Consider the following 23,822-nt stretch of genomic DNA (forward strand, 5'->3'; position numbering starts at 1 on the left):
TCTAGGTGGCCCACCTGACTAAAGAGAGTCCCCAGGCTATTGCGACCTCGAGTCTACCCCGGGTTGACCCCTCCTGGCCACCACAATGACACCTGCTGCCTAAATCCAGAGGACACCCTGACCACAAACATATCCAGTGCAGATACCCGACGCCTAAAGGTACACTTGCACCCGCAGCCCCCTGGCCTTGGGGAAACCAGCCAACAGTCCATGGACGTCCAGAGGAGCCTCACCTTACTTGTCTAGCTGTTGCTCCACTTCAGCCCATCCCCTGGACCAAGCCAGCAGCCTCTTTGCGAACCCAGAGTTTTCCAAAGAAAAGCATTGGGTGGCCGAATCTGTGTTTGCACCCAAACACCCCTGAGGACCTGTGTTTGGTACTTAGCTGTGCCACCCCCCCCCTTATCTAAAACTCCAGGGCCCGTACCCTGAGACCTTGGGTACTTACCTACAAACCGTTTAATGTCAAGTGTCCCCAGTCTCAATAGGACTCCATTGAGCACCCAACACCAACTATGACCTCTGCATCCAGCCGGCCCCATGTTGCTGGTGGTGCACCCTTGGAGTCTTCCCAAACTTTGCCCTGTGGACCCCTTAACCCCAGAAAATTGGGAACTTAAGTCTAGTACTAACCTGTAAATTGTGTATGTAATTTTGTCCCCCAGGAATGCATTGCCTTCAATGAAATGTTGACAAAGTGTCCACTTTTGACATTGAAAAGTATTACTTACCTGATAACTGTTTTATCTGATAATTTCAAACAAAGTGCATTTGATACTTGAAAGTGATACACTGTTGAAACTGTACTTGCCTGCAACAAAGATACTTTTGGTTCTAGATAAAAAGTAACAAAGTGTGTGTTTTGTTACAAAAATCATTGGACTGGAAATAGTCGAGTGTGTGCCTGATTTCTTTGCTGTGTGTGTGTACAATAAAAATGCTTAGCACTACCCTATGATCAGCCTAACTGTTTGACCACACTACCACAAAACAGAACATTAGTATTATCAACTTTAGCCTCTGTAAAGCCTCTGGGGATCCACTGGACACTATAAATAACTTTGGAATGGCATTTACAAAGCCTGCTTCATACATTTGTGGATCAGTGGTGCAGTCTACGGCTTTGGATTTGCTGGACCTCTCAGCCAACATCTGATCACACGACTAAGTTTCAAAATTGCCTTTAGATTTAATTGATTTTTGAGTTGACAATTTTTCCAAAACTCCTCCTAGGGCCTTGGATAAGTCCCCTTCAACATTTTCTTTTAAAGTTGAAAAAGTTACTATAGTTAGGAGTAAAGTAACTACAAGTAGTTTAGGTTGCTAAAAGAAATCCCCAACTTTAGTAACATAATGACCAGCTCAGAGGACAAGGTTGTCGAGCTCAACCTAATCCCTTACCTCCATCTCAAGATGAGAGCTAAGGTCTCTCTGCAGTCTCAAAAAGATTAAAACTGGTTTCAACCGTACCAAGGTCTAGCACCAGGAGCTTTTGGCAGAGTCCACAAAGGCACACCCTCCTGAGAAGGATGTTCTCCCCTCGGATGGGGAAGAAGGTAAGTATCAGGAGGATGACCTCCCCCCTCCTAACCTAACTATGGAGAACAGGGCCTCTGCATCTCTGTACTCAAGGATAGTACCCACAGCACCTACACCACACACAGGTGGTCAGGTTCTTCTGGGTCCACAGAGGACAGCCTCAGTGAAGAGGACAGCCTTTTAGCAAGGATGGCCAAAAGAATAGATCTGGAGGTTAAACTCATAGCTATAGAGCAGGAGAGCAGAATTGGGTCTAGCACCCATTAATGGTGGCAGCAACGTAATAACTAGGGACAGAGAGCAATCTTGTGACCCTAAAATCCCCAAAGGGATTGTCCCCAAGTATGAGGATGGTGATCACATCACCAAATGGTTCACAGTCTTTGAGAGGGGTTGTGGAATGACAAAAGTGAAAAGGTATCACTGAGGGGCACTCCTTTGTGAACTTTTAACTAAGTTTAGGGGTAGACTCCTCACACTCACTGGAGCAGATGCTTAGCCCTATGACCTCATAAAGGCTAGCCTGATTGAGGGCTTTGGACTCACCACTAAGGAGTATAGAATTGGGTTCACAAGGGCTCACAAAACCTCCAGCCAGTCCTCTGTTGAACTCATAGACAACTCAGTGAAAACACTAGATGGTTGGTTAACTAGATGTGAAGTTCATGACTGTGATGGGCTCTATAATTTGTTTATGAAAGAACACATCTTGAGTAACTGCTTTAATTAAAAGTTGCATCAATATCAGGCAGACCTAGGTCCAATTTGTCCCCAAGAATCAGAAATGAAGGCATACCACTAAGTCAAGAATAGGGTGACCAAGAATTCCCCTGGGTGTAACCAAAAGAAAGGGGGTTACTAAGCCTCCCAGGGGAAGGGTAGTGAGACACCTAGTGATAAAAGAAAAGAGTCTTCTAAAGGTCCCCATAAACCTACTCAGGAGGGTGGGGGCCAAACCTCTTCACAATCCACTCATGGGCACATGGGTAAAAACTTTGTCCCCAAAAAGGCCTGGTGTTTCAAAGGTAAACAGAATGGACACCAAACAGGAGACTTGGCCTGTCCTAAAAAGAATCCCCCTAGTACTGCACCAGCTAGCACTGGTATAGCCATTCTCCAGGTGGGATCTACAGTGTGCCCAGAACAAATCAGGGTTCACACGCTGCAGTTACTAGCGCCCCTTGAGTAATGGGACTGGGCAAAAGCCTTCAGGGATTTAGGTGCCAGTGTCACCATGGTGACAGAAAAACTGGTTTCCCCAGGACAGTACTTGGCTGGAGAAACTTATCCGGTTATCTATGCTTATAATGCAACCAAGAAACATCCCATGGCTATGGTGTCCTTAGAAAGGAGAGGGGTTACTAGCCTGAAACAGGTAGTGCTCATTTCTGAAATCCCAGTTGCATGGCTGCTAGGGAATGACCTGGAGTCCACAGCATGTGCTGAGGAAGAACTCAAAACTCAGGCAGTCATGCTGGGAATCCCAGAGGCGGTGTCTGTGAAAATCAGACCACAGAGATGAAAAAGAAGAGTTGGAACCTGAAGTGAGGGCCCAACTTTCCAAAAGGAGGGCCAAGAAGACTGGGGACCAGCTCCTAAACAGCAAAAAACTCAAGACTCCTCTTCTCAGGAAGAAGCCTTACCAACCCCAGAGGGAACTGAGCTCATGGAACTTGAACCTTACCACATTGAGCTCTTGGGCCCAGGGGGAACCTCTAGGGACCAACTGTGCCAAGGACAGAGGACCCGTCCAACTCTTGTAGGCTGTGACAGCCAGCTGCTCCACAGGAAAAGGGAGATGTCAGTGGCTCCCACAGGGTCTACTGGGAGGAGTGACTCCTGTACCCTGAGGCCAGAGATCCCAAACCTGGTACCACTAGGAGAGTGGTAATGGCTCAACAGTTCAGGGAATTCATCCTCACCTTAGCCCATGACATCCTCTTATCTGGGCCAAACCAAAACGGAGTATAGGCTAGTCAGCCATTTCTAGTGGCCCAACATGTCGCAAACAGTGAAGTAGTTTTGCAGCTCCTGGGTCATCTGCCAAGCCAGTGGTAAGGCAGGTGGCCACCCAAAGGCCCCCTTAATTCAAGTTGGGGTTCCCTTTGAAAGAGTTAGTGTGGACATACTGGGTCCACTTGAACCACCCACAGCCTCAGGAAACCAATATATACTGTTAGTAGTGGATCATGCTACCAAGTATCCTGAAGCAATTCCTCTTAGGTCTACTACAGCCCCTGCAGCAGCAAAGGCCCTTATTGGTATCTTTACCAGGGTAGAGTTTCCTAAAGATATGGTTTCTAACATATGTACCAACCTCATGCCAGCCTACATGAAACACAAGTGGAATGAGTGTGTTGTGACCTACAAGTTCAAAACACATGATCACCCACAAACCAATGGACTTGTTGAAAGGTTCAACAAAAAAGTGAAAGGCATGATCATGGGACTCCCTGAAAAACTAAAAAGGAGATGGGATGTCCTCTTGCCATGACTGCTTTTTGCCTACAGAGAGATGCCTCAGAAGGGAGTTGGGGTTTTCCCCTTTGAGCTTCTGTTTGTCCATCCTGTTAGGGGATCACTTACTCTTGTGAAGGAAGGCTGGAAGAGACCTCTTGATGCACCTAAGCAAGATGTGGTGGACTATGCACTAGGCCTATGTTAAGGTGAGCATCAAAGTGGAATTCAACAAGATGCCAGATGTAGGGGCTATTGAATCCTCTGACAGCCCCTGGGCCAGTCCAGTGGCCTGAGTCCCCAAGCCTCATCCCCAGGGTGGAAAGAAAGAAATTAGGTTCTGTATGGGCTACAGAAGAGTCACCTCTGTCACCAAGACAGATGCTCACCCCATACCCAGGACTGATGACCTGATAGACAAATGGGGTGCAGCAAAGTTCCTCAGTACGTTTGACTTGACTGCAGGGTACTGGCAAATTCACATACCACCAGAAGCAAAAGAAAACATAGCATTTTCCACGCCTGATGAGCATGATCAGTTCACTGCTATGCCCTTTGGTTTAAAGAATGCTCTTTACACCTTCTAAAGGTTGGTGAATCAAGTCCTTACAGGTTTGGAGGCCTTTAGTGCAGCATATCTAGATGATATTGCTATCTTTAGCGCCACCTGGCAGGACTACCTGGTCGATCTTGGGAAGGTTTTACAGGCCCTGCAATCTGCAGGCCTCACTATTAAGGCATCAAAATGCCAAACAGGGCAGGGCACTGTGGTATACTTGGGCCACCTTGTAGGTGGAGGCCAAGTGCCACCCTTACAGCCCGAGATCCAGACAATTCTGGACTAGGAAGCTTGTATCACCGACACTCAAGTCAGCATTCCTTTGCTTGACTGGATATTACAGGAGGTTTGTGAAGGGATATGGGTCCATTGCGACCTCCCTCTCAGAACTTACCACCAAGAAGATGCCCAGAAAAGTAAACTGGACGGTTAGTTGTCAAAAGTTCTTTGACACACTGAAAGAGACAGTGCTCAGCACCAGTTCTCAAAGCTCCAGACTACTCTAAGCAATTCATTGTGCAAACAAATGCCTCTGAACATGGGATAGGAGCAGTCCTGTCCCAAACCAATGATGATGGCCATGACCAACATGTTGCTTTTATTTGCAAGATGTTGCTCCCAGAGAAAAGTGTTACAGTGCCATTGAGAGGGAGGCCTTTGCTGTGGTTTGATCCCTGAAGCTGAGACTATATGAAAGGTGAAAACCCTAAACTTTTGAGGTGGTCCATCTCCCTACCAGCAGTGAAGCCTCCAGACGACAACTGACTTGACCTCAGCTTCAAGACCCCTGCTACAAGAAGACGACTCGTCCTGAAGGACCAGCGACCTCTACAAATCCTCAGAGGACTGCCTGCCTTCTGTAAAGACCCAATTCGTCCCCCCCCCAACTCCCAAGGACAGTGGCCCTGTCCACAAAGAAACCTCCAGGAAGGACTCCAGAGCCCTCCCGATCAGCTAGTTCTGCCCACTCTGCACTTGACATCCACACCCCAAGTCCAGGTGGCCCACCTTACCAGAGAGAGTCCCCAGGTGATTCTGACCTCAAGTCCACCTCAGGTTGACCCCTCCTAGCCACCACGACGATGCCTGCAGCCTAAATCCAGAGGACCCCCCCTGGACCACGACCCAATCTGGCTAAGATACCCGACGCCTAAAGGTACCCTGCACCTGCAGCCCCCTGGCCTTGAGGACCCAGCCAACTGCCCATCGTCGTCCAGAGGGGCCGCAAATTACCTGTCCATCCGTTGGACTTCTTCAGCCGACCCCTTGGACCAAGTCTGCAGATACCTGTTTGCAGCCATGAATTCCAAGTTCTCAGAGGGCAGGCCTAGCCCGAGAAAGGCCCATAAGCTGCAATACTCATTTTCTCCAGGAAAATGACAGCTCTCTTCTGGAAGAGGAAGACACTGCCCATGATATTAAGGTGAACTGGATCCCAGTAGCAAACCTATCAAGGCCAGAAGGAAATCACCAGGATCGCAGAGAACCCTGTTCCTTTCTTCTGGAAAAATCACAGGCGTGGGAAAATCATACAGACACATACATCTAGTCAGACAACAGGTCATACTACTTGACCAATATATAATCCAACAATCGAGTTCAGCTTGACTCCAGACCTCGAGGTCTAATATGGCCCTATTCCAGTTCCTCATTTAATGCAAAATCAAAACACTTGAGTACCATCAACTTTATTGTACAGGCACTATATCTGCAGATTTCACTGATGTGTTCCACAGATTATATGCAGAGATGGCTACAGGAGTAACATTTCTGCATCCAAATAGTATAGGAATCTTGCATTAAAAAGCATTTTTAAAACAATATTTACAGGCAAGTCATTAACACTAGCTATCCATCAGAGTACAGAAGATTTAGCAGCATATAGTAAAATAAATTTTGAGGTTTATTTCACTTCTCATGCATGCAGTATAAAATAGCACTTTCATAAAGCAAAGATCAGTGAATTTTCCTACAAAGTAAGTTAAAACCCTGTAGTACTATTGTAAACAAATAAATGCCAACCTGGCCTGCAGACTCCCTGGATGTTTCGGTCAGGTGACTTGCCTAGTGATCCCCTTTTCGGTATCTTCACAAACCCAGCCCATTCTGGAGATGCCACCAACTCCTGATTAAAAATGTGAGGAGATATGAACAGTGGGCTTGAGAAGGATGTCACAAAACATCATTGGTTGGGTAACACACTTTGTCATCAAAAATAAGCCACATCGGATTCTGACACTTCAACTGGTTCATTCCTGCACACCGCCTAAGTTAATTTTCTGTGAAAACAACACAAATCAAGCATTTAAGTGTCTCTTCAGCAAAAGTATTCATTATATATCAAATCAAAGCAATGGAGTGATTACCAGGGTAGGAGTTCCATGACCACAGAGGATAACAGCATTGGATACACACAGGAACCTTCCTACCCAACAATTGATCTTCTCAAGTCATAAAGTCATAAACAACTGTGTATAGCAAGGGCAATTGATTCAACTTTTATGTAGACTTTCTAGAAATACTACCTGCCCCATGCATCTATTTACATTTTCAAAGTTTGTTCCCTCAATGAAACAAGCATTTATCTGCTACTCTTCAACCTCCAAGCATGGAGATGTAAATTGTGTAGCATCTTGCCCTGCTCATGCTACAGAAGACCCTCCCAAAGCTGCAGATTAATCAAAGGACAGATGCTCAATCTCAGGAGTTCAAGGTACCACACTCTCCTAGCCCAATCTGGTGCCACTAGGATGACTTTTCCCCGGTTGTTCCTAATCTTCTTCAGAACTCATGACAAGAGAGGCAGTAAAGGCATGCAGGAGTCCCGAGCTCCTCTACAGGAGGCCATAGGATATCTAATCCCAGTTGTCCTAAGTAAAGCATAAGTACTACTAGTACTACTTCCCCTAGAGCCCTTTGCAGTAGCACTAGTAGTGGTACCACATCCAAGGGTGTAGCTGGGTTCAGTTCACCTTGGGTACTGCAGCGGACTCTGGCTTAGTCAGAGAAACCACTGAGGCTGTTCTGGTATCAGAGGGTGGCACTGACTTTGCCACCTTGGCTGCCTGTCCTCCTAATATGGGGAAATACAGACAGCTTCCCTTCATTGATGATACTGAGGCAAAGGCTTACAAGGACACAGGTTCAAGTGTCACCATGCTGACTGAAGAACCTGTCCCATACTATCAGAGGGGGTCACCTGAGCAAATCCTACTTGGGTACACTTACCAAGTAACCAACTCAGAGAACATCACTAAGTGCCACCCCATGCCAGGGGTTAATTTCGGCTGGGGGATCCGGGTACTGGCCCTAAAAAAGTTGCAGTATCCTCATCCAATCCTGTAGGGTTTCTTATGGGCAATGATTTGGACACTTCAGCATGGGTTGAAGTGGAGTTACAGGCCCATGCAGCAATGCTGGGCATCCGCGAGAGTGTGTTTGTCGCAACTAGAGCACAAGTCAAGAAGCAGGAAGATCAAGGAGCATTGGTTTCTCAAACAAAAGCCCAGACAGCTCCTAAGAAGAGAGGTGGGAAGGGTAAAAAGTTACCCTCTACCCAGACCGATTAGGCTCCTCAGGGAGATCATCTTGCCTGTTCTGAGGAACAACCCCAGGGGTGCTTGGGCCTGACACGTCAGCGCTTCCGGGGGTAGAGGGGACCATCCAGGAAAGAATTGAGTCTGGAGCAGAATTCCTGCCACTCTCTTGAAGGCCTCAGACAACAAGCTGCTGCAGAAGAGGCAGGGGATGTCAGTGGATCCCACAGGATCTATGGTCTTCTTTACTCTGAGGCTAGAGACCGCATGCCTAGTGCTACCAGGAGGTTGGTCATTACTCCGAAGTTTAGGGAGTTCTTTTTGACCCCACCACATGACATTTTCCTCAAAGGACACCTTGGGCAAAAGCAAGACTTGGGACAGACTATAGGGACCAAGGAGTTTTGTCGCTCCTGTGTCACCTGCCAAGCCAGCAGCATGTCAGGTGGCACTAAAAATACCACCCCCTTCATTCCATTAACAGTGATTAGGGTTCCCTTTGAGAAGGTAGGGATTGACACTGTTGGTCACCCTGTCCCTCCTCCAGCCTATGGAAACAGATTCTGGTGTGGTGGACTATGCCACCAGGTACCCAGGAGCTATTCCCCTTAGAACCACTACAGCACCTGCAGTGGCCTACGCGCTCTTAGAAATATTTTCCAGAGTGGGTTTCCCTAAGGAGGTGGTGTCAGGCAGAGAGCCAAACTTTATGTATGGCTATCTAAAAGCACTCTTTAGTGCACTCCTGGACCTGTGAAAACTACAAGAGAACTCACCTGCTGCTTGAGGCCTGCCCTGCTATCCGAGAAGGAAGACTGGATATGCACTCGGCATCCAAGGCTGAAGTATTTCAAAGGGTCAGCTGATTGACCTCCAGAGGCCTTCCTGCAACCACCCCACTGACTTACTGCGCTGGACCTACCTGGACCTGCAACTGGACCTGCCTGTGCACTGCTGAATACTTCTGGAGTGAGTTTCAGACCCCCCCAATGGGTGCCTCCCAGATACGGGACCTTTGGTGAACATCAGTTGAGCTCCTGCTAGAATAAGAGGAAAAATCCTGAAGGTATGGGCACTTTGTGACTGCGAACAAGCCTGTTCGCACCCAGATCTTGCCACCGGTGACGACCGCTAAATAGAAGCTCTGGTGAACCAGACTAGTCATGCTATAGTGACTGCCAGCGACAACCGGCAATGTAATATCTGCACTTCACACTACGGCATCAGCAGCCCGTGGTCACTGCTAACGCACAATCTCCAGCAACTTCCGTCCACTGTACACAACAGGATCCTCCCTCTACAGAGGCGACCATCCGCTACGTTTGGCCTGCTTTTCGTACTATAGCTACTACTAGCCGCAACGTTCTAACTGCTCCACCCGGCTTCCTCCACCTGGAACAGAACTCTTCGTGCTGGACTTTAAAAATACATTTTACAGCAACACTAACCTGGTACCTGTATCCAGCCCGCACTCCATCGCGGTCGGGCTGAACTTGTGACTTTCACCAGATTTCACACAACCATACAGCCGCGAGCGGCGCTTTGTGCTTTTCAGTGCAATAGTTATCTTAAATCTTTGAAATTTACTTAATTTTTCTATATTGGTGTGGGATTGTTTTTGTGTTATTTTTTCACTTTATTACTGTATAAGTGCTGCATAAATACTTTACACACAGCCTCTAGATTAAGGTGGTCTACTTTGGTGCTTAGCTACCAGAGTGTTAATCACAGGCTAATTTAGTGACTTTTATGGTTCGCCTTTACAAGGATTGCTGCTTTTGCTTGAAAATGGCTCACATCTCACACCTCCCTCAACCAACAACCCAATCTCTCACAGGTAGGCTTTATAGGAAATTGAAATATTCCTACACACTTGCCTAACAGATTCTCTGTGGTGTTACCTAGGCATTAGTACTATCATTTTTTTTCAAAATAAAAAAGGTTTCACCTATTCACTTTTCATATTGTTTTATATAAGTTTTTGCAGTGCCTCTTGAACAATGTACCCAAAACAGTTTAAAGGCTTGAAACAGTTTCAAGCATTATTCACATTAGCAGAACTCAGAAAAAGTAAACTTTGGCCTCTCTCGAATTCCTTTATCAGCTTTCACTGCAGAATTAAGGGACAAGCAGTTTATGTAGCTTTTAAAAAGCCAATGGTTCATTTACCTGTTTATTCTGATTAAGTGCAGCGGTTCTGGAACCTAGGTTGATAGGAGTGGAGCAAATCAGAGGCTGGGCATCAACTGTACTAATATCAGCTTCAACTAAGGACAAAGAAACAAAACGATAACAGTTAGGAATAACTTTTTTTAATATGATAGTGATGTTCTCAATTCTTGTATCATCTCCTTTACAACTGAAAAAGAACTGACAGTTGCAAACAGGACTGAAGAAGGCTTTTTATGAAAATATTGCCCTTTGAGAAAAGCGCTTCACAAGCTTTCTTCTTTAAGTGCCAAGCCCTTGCATTCAACCTAGGTGTTTCAAACTGATCAGCTAGAGTTCAGATCATACTTTCATTAAAACAATCAGGGATGCTAAGCAATGTTGCACAGGAGGAAGCCTAAGTATTTAGAGTTCAGGAATCACCATGAAAGCCATTATCCCTATTCTCTCATAATGGCTGCTTTCTCCTTCCCCACTAGTTAAGTACCTGATATAATTAAATTGAATGGTGGAAGAAAGAAATTGTGCACACCAGACCAGGCATCAAGCAACACAATTATGGAGAGCTTTACAATCAAAGGTCTGCATCTTTACCAAAGGAAGCATCAAATGCTTGGGGAGGGGCTTGAGTACCTGCCTTATACATTTAAGAAATAGGTACATGCCTTTAAAAAACATCAATTAAGCGTTTGTTCTGTTGAAATGAGAACAAAGCCTCAAAAGAGAACTAGACAACCTGCCCAGTAATCTTAAATCTCACAATCATTTTGGTGGGGTGGTGAAGTCCACAATAAGCAATTAACAGAGTAGTTCAGAATTCTGATGGAATCCACTATAGCTATGAAAAATATTTTAGAGAGCTGGAAGCAGTTAAGGTTGGGCATAGTCATCATAGTCATCACAGCAACGTAGACCTGGGATTAGAAAACAGGTAAAACTATTGTCTGGTTAAAAACTGAATTCAGGTAAAACTTTCACAATACAAAAATAACTCTTGTGAATATTATTTCAATTTAAGTAAGGCAAGAACTGGATCTTTACCAATATATGTACACAGTGTAACAGTAACTGACAATCAGTTTTCTCTTTAACATCTCAGGCTTCGTAAAAGTCTATTATATAATATAATTGTACAACGTAAACCTTTGTGCCCACTCACCTTTGTTCTCTTTCCCATTATCAAACATGTATAGTGGTGGGACCAGAAACTCATCCAATAGCTGATTAATTAGAGCGCTACTTGACAGGGAACATGCACACAACTGTACTTCTTAAATGGGAATGCCCTTTGACATGCAAAGATGAGCAATCTCACCGGTTTGCTTAGGAAAAAAAGTACTGGCAAAATCAATATATTGTGCCTAAAAAAAGCCAGAGTTTCTTAACGTAGGCATGCAAAAACATGTGCCAAGATGCATGCACATGCATGGCAGGCAATCGTAGAACAAGCGAGAGAGGGAAAAGAAGCACATGAACTGCATTTGAGTCTTCAATAACATTCTTTTTAAAATTACTTTCGGGTATGTCATGGAATGAATGAACACTGATAGGCCTTTTTTGTGCTTTCCCCACCCAGGCACATTTGGGTAAGAATGAAAAGACTGATGGGATATGCAGTGTCGTACACCTCAGGCAAACCAATTTCTCAGAAGCTCCTGATCCAATTAAGCATCCCATTGGAAAGAAAGCCTCAACAGCTGGATGCATACGAAGTAGCCAATAGAACTACCCTCTATATCTCTAACAGGTACAAGCTGGAGAATGATTCAAAAGCCTACTTTGCTTGGTGTATGTGCCCCATAAACAGAAGCATGGCATGTCCTATGCAAGCTATAATTGTGGCAGATAATGGATATAATCCTTCTTGGAATTATGCCATCAACAGCTGCTCACACACCATCACTGTGTCCAAATGTACCAAATAGTCGGTCTGTAGAACTCCGAAGCTTAAAGCGCAGAGTCCACCAGATGTTAAGATAAAAAGTACAGTAGAAGGTTGAAAAAAAAATATTTAGATGCTGCTCATTCAACACCTTAGGAATGATAGCAGGGTGACACCTGAGGGCTGAAGCAACAAGGACTTGAAGCTTAATTGTGCTCTTGCAGAATAATGACTAAAAAAGGCAGCCTTATAAGAGAGAAGCCTCATGCTGCAGGTGTCAAAGAGTATGTGAATTAATCTGCCTGGGACAAATTTCGAATTCCACATCATCCAAAAACGCCAGGCGGTGAGAAATAGGTTAAGTACTCTAGTCAGATGTCATTTGGTGACCACTGAGGCAGTGGAAAAGCATTACCCTTGCTTTTTCTAGTAGATGCCAATGGGTATGAGGCAAGTTTTAAATGTAAATATAAATGGCAAGCTTATTCTGCTGCATGTCAAGAGAGATGCGACTGTGAAGAGTAATAAAAAGGATGGGCAGAATTAGGTCCTTTGGCTTGGTATTTCACAGTATGTGCTCTGATACAGAAAACTGGGATGGCTATGTATTCTTATGATATCTGTGTTTCACACTACTTAAGAAGGAGAAGAAAAAACATTTTCATTCCATCATGCATAAAGCTAACCCTTCACTCCTCAGCTTGGCAGCCTTCTTCTCAACGCTCTTTGGTGACAATCGGAACCCAGGCTTGACAGTAGGACAGGAAGAGGAGGCAGAGGTTCGGAGGTCTCATAAAACTGGTATTGCAATGAAGGGCGAGGAGCTAGGCTCCACTATCAGGGAGGACAGAGACTGGTTCCTGTAACCAGCATTAGGAAGAGTTGTTTGAAACCTCAGTGGAACAAATCAGCTGCACCTCTCCAAGAGGTAACGAAAGGCTGGATCTATGTAAAGGAATAGAGACCCCAACTTACAAGAGCATGGTAGTAGCAGTAAGAACAAAGGGGAAACAAAATCAGTGTGGCGGCTGATACTGCAGACGAAAGGCAAGGGTGGCTGCTGCAGGGAGGGCAGAGTCTGCTTTCAGCTATAGGCCAGTCTTTGGGTGTACCCTCTCAAGGAGTAAAACTGGTGGGGAAACAAACGAGCAGTGAGTGGAAAGTCCCAAAGATTATGCCTTAACTCACCTTTCCTTGGAGCATTCAAGGGCACAGTTAGACTTGTTGTAAAAAAAAAAAAAAAAAAGTAGGACTCAAAGGGCATCTCCATAAGAGATGCCTGTATATCTCCAGAAATGCCAGTGGGGCGCATTCATACATTGAGCACTACACTAGTGCCCATTGCTCGTCCCAAGTAATCAGTAGTATCAAGGCCAACCCTAATTACACACTTGGCTGCATGCTGGCTGCTCTTGTTTGACTCAAAGAGCACGGCCAGCAAGCTATTGATGGTCATGTCCCAGAGGGCAAATATAATGACCTGCAGGCAGACTGCACTGACTGACCTCGAAGGCAAGTTGGCCGATGAGAATATTTGCTTCATGCATGCCTCATTTCTTTTCAACTTCCTGTTTGGAAGGGTTATAGGGGAACTAATTGGGATTTACTTTGCTGGTAGAAGCTGTGCCCAAAAAGGAGACTGTCAGAGGCTCATTGCGTGGAAGTAAGGGCTCTAATGAGGATGCATCTCCAGCAAAACCTTGGGTAAGGACATCGGTGTTCACTTCAACAGAAGGTGGCTGTAGGTCTAGGATGTTAGCCATACGTCTAATCACTACAGAAAATGAAGAACGCTCCTCCTTTAGTGGTCCAAGCAGAAAAATCAACAGAGTTTCAGGGAAGTATTAAGGCCACTGCAAATCCCTGTCACCTTCATAATATGGGGGTACAATAGTCATATCACCATTGTGAGGTGGTAGCAAACTCTGGTCTTAATTAGTGTTAAACAGATGAAGGAACACCAAAGGAAGGTTCTGTGGCCAGGAAGAGTCTGCCTGAGTCACAAGGTACAGGAACAGGGTATGCTGGAGTGGAGTTGTGGTGCCATCTCAATCAGGGTTGAGGCAGATTTGGTTTGGGTTCTAACACCAGAGTAGGCAAGGTCTCAAACTCCAGCACAGCACCCATCTGAACAGATGCCGGTGTTGGAGTTGGACTGAAATTCACACTAATGTCCATGCAGCACTAGAGGGCTTCGACTGCAACATAGACAGACATCCCACCAGTAACTCCACAAGAGGCCCCTCTGAATACTTAGGGCCAGGTAGCGGAGTAGAGGAAGCTTGAGGTATCAAAAATATAGAGATAACCTACTTAAATGCTTTGACTGGCTGCAGCATTGCGGAAGGCTGGGAAATTTAGGGTGCAACAGGACTAGTTGTGGAATTGGATCCTCAATCAGGTATCGGGACTGAGCTCAGCTGGCATTTTGATGCTCCCCCAACATCGCTTGGGCCAGAGTGGCTCGATGTGGAGGAATCCCTCTGATACTGTTAATGCTCATTCTTCAACTTGGACTTCCAAGACCTCTGCCTGAGAAGATGACCTATCATACGAACACGTCCACATCTGAGACTTGAACAGGACATGCACAAGATCCATGGTTTCTTCCCGAGTTTGGAAACATACAGCTTCGATTCAAAGTGCACGATTGCCTTTGGGTACATAAGAGCACTTTATTCACATCTTGGAGTAATGCCCTGAGCCCTAACACCAGAGGGAGACCTCATGTGGGTCCATCACCTGTTTACAAATAACATATAACGGTTTGAACTCTGCAGTCTTCACTGTAAACACTACTCTCATGCACAGGGAATAATTTGAAACCAACAAAAGGAGAAGCGGAGTTACGGGATATGTGTTCAAAGGTACAGAAAGAAAGAAACAATTGCCAAAAAGCATGGGTCGTGCACATATGCCATTCTGCTCTGTCATGTTGTCATGTCTGGGGCAAAACAAGGTCAAAGTGGACCCGCAGGACGTCATATAAGACTTCCAGATCCAGAATGGCACCTGTGAATTATTATAAACGTGATGAGTCCGTGATTAGAAGTATCCATCAGAAAGGTCTAATACAAAGAGGTGTCACAGAAGTTCATGGCCAAAACATGCACCACTTCAGGAGGAACCAAGATAAGTAAAATGTTGCCTTAATGCGTTATGGTAGACATGTAGCATCCCCAATATATAACATTTGCAGGTACATGTCTGGATAATGACACAAACATCAAATTGACCGTGGTGGAGTATGTTTGGAAACAAGAGGGAAGCTGGGTTCCATGAACAATGATGCAAGACCTTATCCCATTGGCATTGATGCCTTAGCTGACACTCAGTTTGCATCCTTGTCCCCAAAAGTTATAAAATTAGTCTCACAAATTCACACACCTGGTTTGGAAACGAATAAAGTATAAGGCACATCACAAGCAAACTGAAAAGGACCTCAACAGCCAAGGAGGCATGGTGATGTGGAAAGAAAATCTGAGGTATAGTTTCTTACTCAACATTGGAACTCAGATAACACCTTCTCAATGGTACAAATGGCATTAATCCTGTTTCTATGCCTGGCTCATGTTATGAAGTTTAAGAAGGTGGTTTTCTACAAAAGAAATGCTAGATAGCTCTAGTTCAAGAGACTTGTGCAACATCCTAGTGAGACAGAGGTTCAGGTCCCAGGAAACATATTACGGGGTGGGGAGTGAGGGTTGAACACTGGAACATGTCTTTTCAATGCCTTCTGATAGCTCATGATCAATGGCGGAGGATTCCTATGGAATGCTGTAGAAGACCTGTAACACAGGATTGGTTTTGCAGGTGTTCCTCTGTATAAGATTCAACCAACTAGAGCCAACAAGACAATACATCAACTGGGCAACTAAGTGTGGAGATATTCAATGACAAAAGTGGAGCCATTTGCTCATGTCCTGGATTCTTAGTTGCCTTCCTGTTTGCAGCCATGAACTCAAAGCTCTCAGAGGGGGAGGTCTAGCCCTGGAAAGGCCCACACACTGCAACAGTCATTTTCTCCAAGAAAAGCACATCTCTTTCCTGGAGGAGGCAAACATTGCTCCTTTGCTTAAGGTGAAGTGGATCCTAGTACCAAACCTATCAAGGCCAGAAGGAAATCACCATGACCACAGAGAAATCTGTTCCTTTCTTCTGGAGAAACCATAGATGTGGAAAAATCATGCAAACATACATCCAGTCGTACAACAGGTCATACTGCTTGAACCCATCTAATCCAAGAACCAAGTTCTGCTTGACTTCAGAAAGCCAGGTTTAATGTATCACAATTCCAGTTCTTAATTTCATGCAAAATCAAAAAACTCAAATGCCATCTACAGTATTGTATATTACTGTGCTCTATATCTGCAGATTTCATTGATGTGCTTTTCATTTGTAATTGTTATATAATGAGACGGCTAGGGAAGTAACATTTCTGCATCCAATTAGAGAAACATAGGCATCCTACATGAAAAAGCATTGTTAAAACAACCCTTTCAGGCACATCACTAATATCAGTAGCTATCAATTAGAGAACATTTAGCAATATATAGTAAAACATTTTGGGGTTTATTTCACTTTTCATGCATGCAGTATAAAATAGCACTCTCATAAAGCAAAGATAAATTAATTTTCCTACGAGTACATTAAAACCCTGTAGTAAACAAAGAAATACCAACCTGGCCTGCAGATTGCCTGGATGTTTCGGTTAGATGACTTGCCTAGTGATTCCCTTATCGGTATCGTCAAAAAACCAGCCAAACGTGGAGACGCCTCCAACTCCTGATTAAAAATGTGGGGAGATAAGAAGAGTGGGCATGAGAAGGATGTCACAAAATGTCATTGGTTGAGTAACACACTTGTTATCACAAGCAAGCCACATGCAATTCTAGCACTTCGACTGCTTCAATCCTGCGCACCGCCTAGGTCAATATTCTGTAAAAACAACTCAAATCAACCATCTCTGTGCCCCTTCAGCAAAATTATTAGCTAAGTATCAAATCAATGCAATGGAGGGATTCCCAGAGTAGGAATTCTATGGCCAACGAGAATAACAGCATTGGATACACTCAGGAACCTTCCTACCCAGCAATGGATCCTCGGAAGTCATACACAACGATGTATAGCAACAGAAATTTAATCAACTTCTATGCAGGCCTTCTAGAAATACTACCAGACCCATACGTCTGTTCACATTTTCAAAGTTTGTTCCCTCAATGAATTAAGCATTCATTTGCCACCGCTCGTTCACCAAGCATGGAGATACACATTGTGCAGCATCCTGCCCTGCACTTGCTACAGAAGACCCACCCTAAGCTGCAGCTTTTCCAAAGGACAGATGTGCATGCCCAAGAGTTACAGGTACCACACTCTCCTGGCCCGATCTGGTGCCACTAGGATGGCTTTCACCAGGTTGTTCATGATCCTCATCAGAACTCCAGACTAGAGAGGCAATGAAGGCATTCAGGAGTCGTGTGCTCCTCTCGAGGAGGGGAGGTGTCTCCAGGAGACAGAGCCTTTGGAAATTCCAATGTGCATAAATTATAACATTGCACATTCTCACTGGTAGCAAAACACCAGGCAGCGTTCTCCCAATGCTGGAAAATCCCATGTGTCACATCTGGGTGCAAATGCCAATAGTGATTCTCTAAGCCCCTGCTGCTGCGTTTGTCTGCCCTAACACTTACAGATCTTGACAGGTGGTTCACTACCAAGGAAATACCTTCATCATCAAGGCATATCAAAAGGCTTACAGCCTACCAACACAGGGGCCAGGAATCCATGCAATCCTGCGTTCTGCACTACCACACAGCAGTGGTATAGTCCATAAGCAACTGCAAGGCCTTCAACAACATGCACATCACCCTCAGCTCCAACAAACTTGTGGAGTCGAGTCTTCTATAGTGACCAGAGACCTCTATTGTCCACCTCTCTCAGACAGCCTCCCCAACCTAGCAGTGATGCATACATGACCACTGTCAGCGCTGGGTTGGGTAAGGAGAGGGACCGGTCACTGATCCAACTGCAATCCAGTAGCCACCACTGTAGACATTTTGCAATCTCCTCTCAAATCTGGATACATACAGACAGATTCCCCTGATGTTGAGACCACAGATATTTGAGGTCGCTCTGCAGAGCGCACGTGCCACTTGGTGTGACTGGCCAGCAAGATGCAGGAGGTCCACAAATCCAAAAGCCTCAGAGTCATCTGTACTGAGATCAATAACCAAGGCTCAGACACTGGGATTATGGCCTGAATGTCATGGATTCTCTGCTCCTGGGGAAAGGCACAAAATCATAGTCTCTCTCAAATACCGCCAATGAATGGGTGCATCTGAGAAGGAGTCAGTGTAACTGGAACACATTGATAGTGAACCTCAATGATGTTAAGAGGTCCGCCATTATGTGGCAGTAGCAGACAAGTGCCTTAGTATAAGAAGCTGGCTCTGTATATACTATACCAAAGGTACCGTGTGCACATAGTCCAGTGGATCCCCAGAGGCTATACAGAGGCTAAAACAGATACTATAACAGATAATACTAATGCTCTCTTTTGCCGTAGTGCGGGCAAGCAGATAGGCTTGTCAGAGGGTAGTGCTGAGCATTAGTTGTACACATATAGTCAAGAAATGAGGCACACACTCAATGACTAACTCCAGCCCAATGTTTATATAAAAAAAAAAACAGATAATTTCTTACTTTTATTTTAGAACCAAAGGACTCTTTTTTGCAGATAAATATAGTTTCAAGGTTGTAACACTTTCAAGTATCAATAGGACTTTTGATGAAAATCAACAATGAAGATACGTTTCATATGGCAATACTTTCCAATGGCACTTAGTGCAAAATCAGTGAATGCAATGCAGTTGTACGGGAGAAAAAACACAATCGCCATTTACAGGTAAGAACTTGACTTACTATCCAAGTCTTTGGGGTTTTAGGTGTCCCCAGGGTAAGGTTACAGGGGACACCAAGGTTGCACCACCAGTGGTAAAGGGGAGGCCAGGTGCAGAGGTCAAAGTTGGTGTTGGGTGTTCAATGGAACTCAATGGAGACTGGAGGCAATCGAAAAGGCACAGTTTGCAGGCAAGTACCTGCGGTTTCAGGACACAGGCCCTGGGGCTGAGATCCACAAGGAGGGTATAGGGCAGCACAAAACATGCACCACCACTGGCACAGGGGCAGCTGGGTGCAGGGTGCAAACACATCACTGGGCGCCCAACGTAAAGCAATAGAGATTGTCAGTTTCACAAAGATTCTGCAGGCTCGGTCCAGAAAGCTGGATAAAGGAGACCAGTGGCTGGGCAGGTAAGTTGAGATGTCACTGGACACTGCAAGGCCATCGGTTGGGTTCCCCACAGCCTGGGAGCTGCAGATGCAGGGGTGCCTTTGGACATCGGGAAATCTTTACCGAAGCCAGTCACGGTCAGGGGGATCCTTTGAGTTGAGGCTGGAGGTGTTGTTGTGCTGGCCAGGAAGGGTCAGCCCACAGTGGATTCGGGTCTGGAATCCCTGGGTAACCTTTACTGGGCCAGTGGGCCACCACAACTTGAGCCAGAGGCATCGGGCGTAGGATGGTCAAGACTCACTGTTCCGGAGGGCAAAGACGTCCTTGGTGTTGGTTTCTTTCTGGGCAGAGCCAGTGTCCTCAGGAGTTCTTGGTCTGTGGAAGGAAGTCCTCTGAGGTGTTAGTAGACGTTGCTGGGCCTGCAGGGCAAGTCGTCTTTTTGTAGCAGAAGGTCTGGAAGCTGCAGGGGGGCCTCTCCACTGGCTGGAGTGTCAGTCAGCATGACAAGGGGAAGGAGCCATTGAGGTGCATCACAGAGATATGAAGCACCTCGACCCAGAGCAGGCTTTGTTTCTGACCTCCGAGAGCACAAAGACTCTCCCCTCAGGGGGTCAGAAACCTGTCCAGTGGTGGCAGGCTGGCAGAGACTGGTCAACCGCACACTAGAGAGTTGGTTCGTTTTCAGGAGGCATCTCTAAGATGCCCTCTGTGTGCATTTTTCAATAAATCCAACACTAGCATCAATGCGGGTTTATTAAGCTGAGAAGTTTGATACCAAACTTCTTAGCATTCACTAAAGCCATTATGGAGCTGTGGAGTTTGTAGTGACAAACTCCCCGCCCATGTACTCATTATGGCTTCACTGCACATACGTCTAAGAATGGACTTAGATACTGCAGCAGCATACTACTTATGCAGCTATGCCTTCACCTGTGGTAGAGGGAACCTGCCTTAGGGCCGTACGGCCTGCCAGAGGGGTGACTCACCTATGCCACAGGCAGTGTTTGTAGGCATGGCACACAGGGAGGGGAGCCATGATACTTTCATCTTCTGAAGGTGTGCTGCGACCCCCACCATCACTTTCAGTAACACCTGAGGGGCGCTGGTAATCCCAAAAAGGAACACTGCTAAATTAAAATGCTCCTGCTCCTCCATGAAACGCAGGTAGAGCTCGAGTGTCTGCATGATTGGGATAACAAAATAAGTATCCTGCAGGTAAAAAAAACACCACCCAGTCCCCAGAGTCCAACACAGACAGGACCTGTGCTGCAGTGAGCATCTTGAATTTGTCCTTTTTCAGAAAGGCATTTGGAGGTTGAAGATCTAAACAGGACGATGGCCTCCGTCCTTCCTCACCACAAAGAATTACCAGGAGTAACACCTAGTTCTAACTTCTGAGGCAGGGACACTCTGACGCCATTAGACAATAGGGCCAGCACTTCCTGCTGCAAAACGGATACATAGGCCTCCATTTGCCACCCTAAAGGAGGTGGAACATTTGGCAGGGTAGAAAGAAACGGGAAGGCACAGCCACTTGTTTGAAGTGAAGGTCTCTCAACCCTGGAGGAAATAAGGGATTCTGTCTCCAACCGGGTGGCTGTGTTCTGGCACAAACACACTAAAGCTGTTGGTGGGAGCAAAAGGGCCACAAGACTGAGCTGCATGTTGTCCGTACTGTCCTCTTCCTCGCTGAGAGTGGAAGATTCTGACATGAAAAGGCTAAAAGACCTGCTGGGATGAAGGAGTCCGACACCCACATAGGCATGGGGAGGACAAAACCGCTGGTGAAATTGTCTCCTGGGAACACTTTGTGGCTCTCCTTGAACAATTTCAAGGATGAGCCCAATTTGACACAAACCAGATGAGAGCAGTCAAACAGCAAAGCCATTAAAGATAAGCCAGTAGAACTCATTCAGGCATAGCATAAAAAAGCCACAATAGTACTCACTGCACATCTTCAACAGCCTGTGGTGTCCAGTACAGAACAGATGACAAATTTCACCACATCATGCCCATTCTGCGTAGCTAGAGAAAAGGACGCTCAAAGGTCAACAGACAGTAAAACTTGAGCCACAAGTTCTCAAAGAGTCCTGGGTTGCTTGTGCTAGTTTAGCGACTACCTGCCTTGGCAGTTCAGGCTGGACTATTCTGATTGGACCAGGGTCAAGACTGATTTGCATTTGGCTGGGTACGAACTGAGGTGGCATGGTGAAATAAATAGGTGGTTTGGAATGTGGTTCAGAGTGACAGCCAGTGGCTGAAATTAATTCAAGCATTCCATCCATCTCCTTGTTTTTGATGTACGACAGAGTTCCACAGAGCATGAGGACAGCAGCCTAATAGGCAGATATCATTCACAGATCTCAGGGACAGGCGTGTGAATGAGAAAATCCTCTTACCAAACATTTCAATTCACAATCAGGCAGATAAGTCAGAAAAGCATTTGTAATACCTTTGATGGTGGGCACCTGTACCACCAGATTCTCTGATATTGGGTGTTGAGTAAGATTAGACAAGTCGCCAGATGCAGAACGATGGCAATGATCAACCTATCCATTAACAGACAGACCTGAACAAGGCTAGTGTCAAAGGGCTAATTAAATGTCAATAGTGGCTTTATGAAAGCCTGACCAGGTTACAATACTTTCATCAGGAAATTAGTCTTAGCTTCCATGGTTGGGAGTTGTAAGTCCAGAACTGATGTTCCCTTCACATTATGACAGCGAAAGAGGTGCTGCAAGACACTGGGGAGTGGTGGGGACAAGGACAAGGCCAGTATCTGGCAAAGTGTTTAGCCCATTGGCATCTTGAAGTTCTTCATACCAGTTTTCTTTATCATACTGTGGAACACAGTCAACCCAGTTCTTATCGTCTTACTCTGTGCCAAAAAGTCTGCCTAAGGACTGGGCCCTACCATGTGATAAGGACAAGTATCAGAGTCTGAAAGCATGCAGTGTGGCAGTGCGCCAGTCAGTGCCAGGCGTGACTTAAGTCAAGGTGAATTCAGTTCAAAGTGGGAACCAGAGCCAGTGCTGAATCTGGTACGGCCCAAGGGGTGCAGATGGCTGAAGTCCAACTGGAGGCCCCTTCAAATCCTTGGGGTCTGAGGGCATGCCACAGGTCGAGTTAATAAAACCTCTCTGAAGAGCTCTAACTTCTGCAATGTCGCCGACTGACCTGGAAATTCAGGCTGCTTTGGGACCAAACTGAATCTGCTCTGGTGGAGAACAGAAGCGGGACACATGCGGACACCCTCAACCCCTCTATAGAGCTTGAGTGTGAAATCAAGGGAATGATTCTACTTTGTCTTCTTTTTCTTAGATTTTCGCAAAGACTTTTAATGCAATGATTATCTGCCATGGGAACGACTTTGGGAAAGAGACCTTCCTTTTGACTATGACAGGTAGCAGCGTGGAATCTTTCTGACTTTGGCCTCACTGTCCAGTATGGCCAAAGGATTCCTTTGGGTGCAGTTGACACACCTGTATTTGTGATCTGACCCAGGCACCAAAAACCGACTTTGTGAGGGTCCTTCACAGACATCTGTTTGTGACAGTCCCTACATGGTTTAAACCCTATTGTAGGGGGTGACATTTTCCCTTGCATGCTAGTAGAATTTCTCAAAAGAATCTGTTCAAAAGACCAAAGAGAAGTTCAGGCTCTGCGTCTGAAGTTGTATACAGAAAGGAAACATCAGCATATGTACGTAGCACTTAAATGCAGCTCACCTTGAAACTTCTGGAGCGGAATAACAGCGCAAATACGCACAATGCCACTTGCTGGCACTCAGAAGTGCTGCTTTTTTAGTTTTTCGGACCCAGTCTGCTACCTGGGGAATATTCACAAGTGGAGGAAGTATCCATAAGAAACAATTGCTTTTAAAAGAAGGACATCATTGATTACAAGTCCATTATTAGAAAAAGCCACAAGGGGAGACGGAGGGAGGGTCTGCAAAGTCAGGATGGAACACTGAAGAACAACACTTTCAATGTTCTGAACCAAGGGTGTGGACAATAACCTCCTAGGCCTTTGTATGACCACGTAAATTTTCATTTAGCAGCTTTGAGCAGTCCCGTTTCCCTAATGTACTGTGTTGACGTTTTTCGACCTCTTACCCTTTGGCAGTCTCCCAAGGACCAAGGCTAGTTTTAACAAATCAGGATTCTGCATGTGCAATTTTATTAGAGGTGAAATCTCAGTTGCAGTGTCAGAACACCAGCGAGTGGATGCAGTCCTGATGGCCATTACCTCATAATACTCCCTGAGTAACGCAATCCCATTTGCACTAATTATAACCCCAAATCAGAGAAGGTTCAAGATACTGTCATTGGGGGGCATGACCAGCCAGCGCCAAAGATGGCCGCACACTAGTGCGGCTCTGCTGCAGTC

General features: G+C 45.6%; 1 protein-coding gene across 3 annotated transcripts in view; it reads right to left on the bottom strand.

Moving 5' to 3' along the window:
• CENPC (centromere protein C) overlaps positions 1–23,822 on the bottom strand; it is a 904,489-nt gene that overhangs the window by 752,727 nt on the left and 127,940 nt on the right. For all 3 annotated transcript variants that reach the window (XM_069235766.1, XM_069235758.1, XM_069235777.1), the window contains exons 5-7: positions 16,825–16,927; positions 10,261–10,358; positions 6,578–6,680 (exon numbers count right to left, since the gene is read on the bottom strand). In XM_069235766.1, the coding sequence (XP_069091867.1) occupies positions 6,578–6,680; positions 10,261–10,358; positions 16,825–16,927 (304 nt within the window). The remainder of the gene's footprint in view (positions 1–6,577; positions 6,681–10,260; positions 10,359–16,824; positions 16,928–23,822) is intronic.

The sequence above is a fragment of the Pleurodeles waltl genome, chromosome 1_2, assembly GCF_031143425.1.
Source record: "Pleurodeles waltl isolate 20211129_DDA chromosome 1_2, aPleWal1.hap1.20221129, whole genome shotgun sequence".
Classification (NCBI taxonomy): Eukaryota; Metazoa; Chordata; class Amphibia; order Caudata; family Salamandridae; genus Pleurodeles; species Pleurodeles waltl.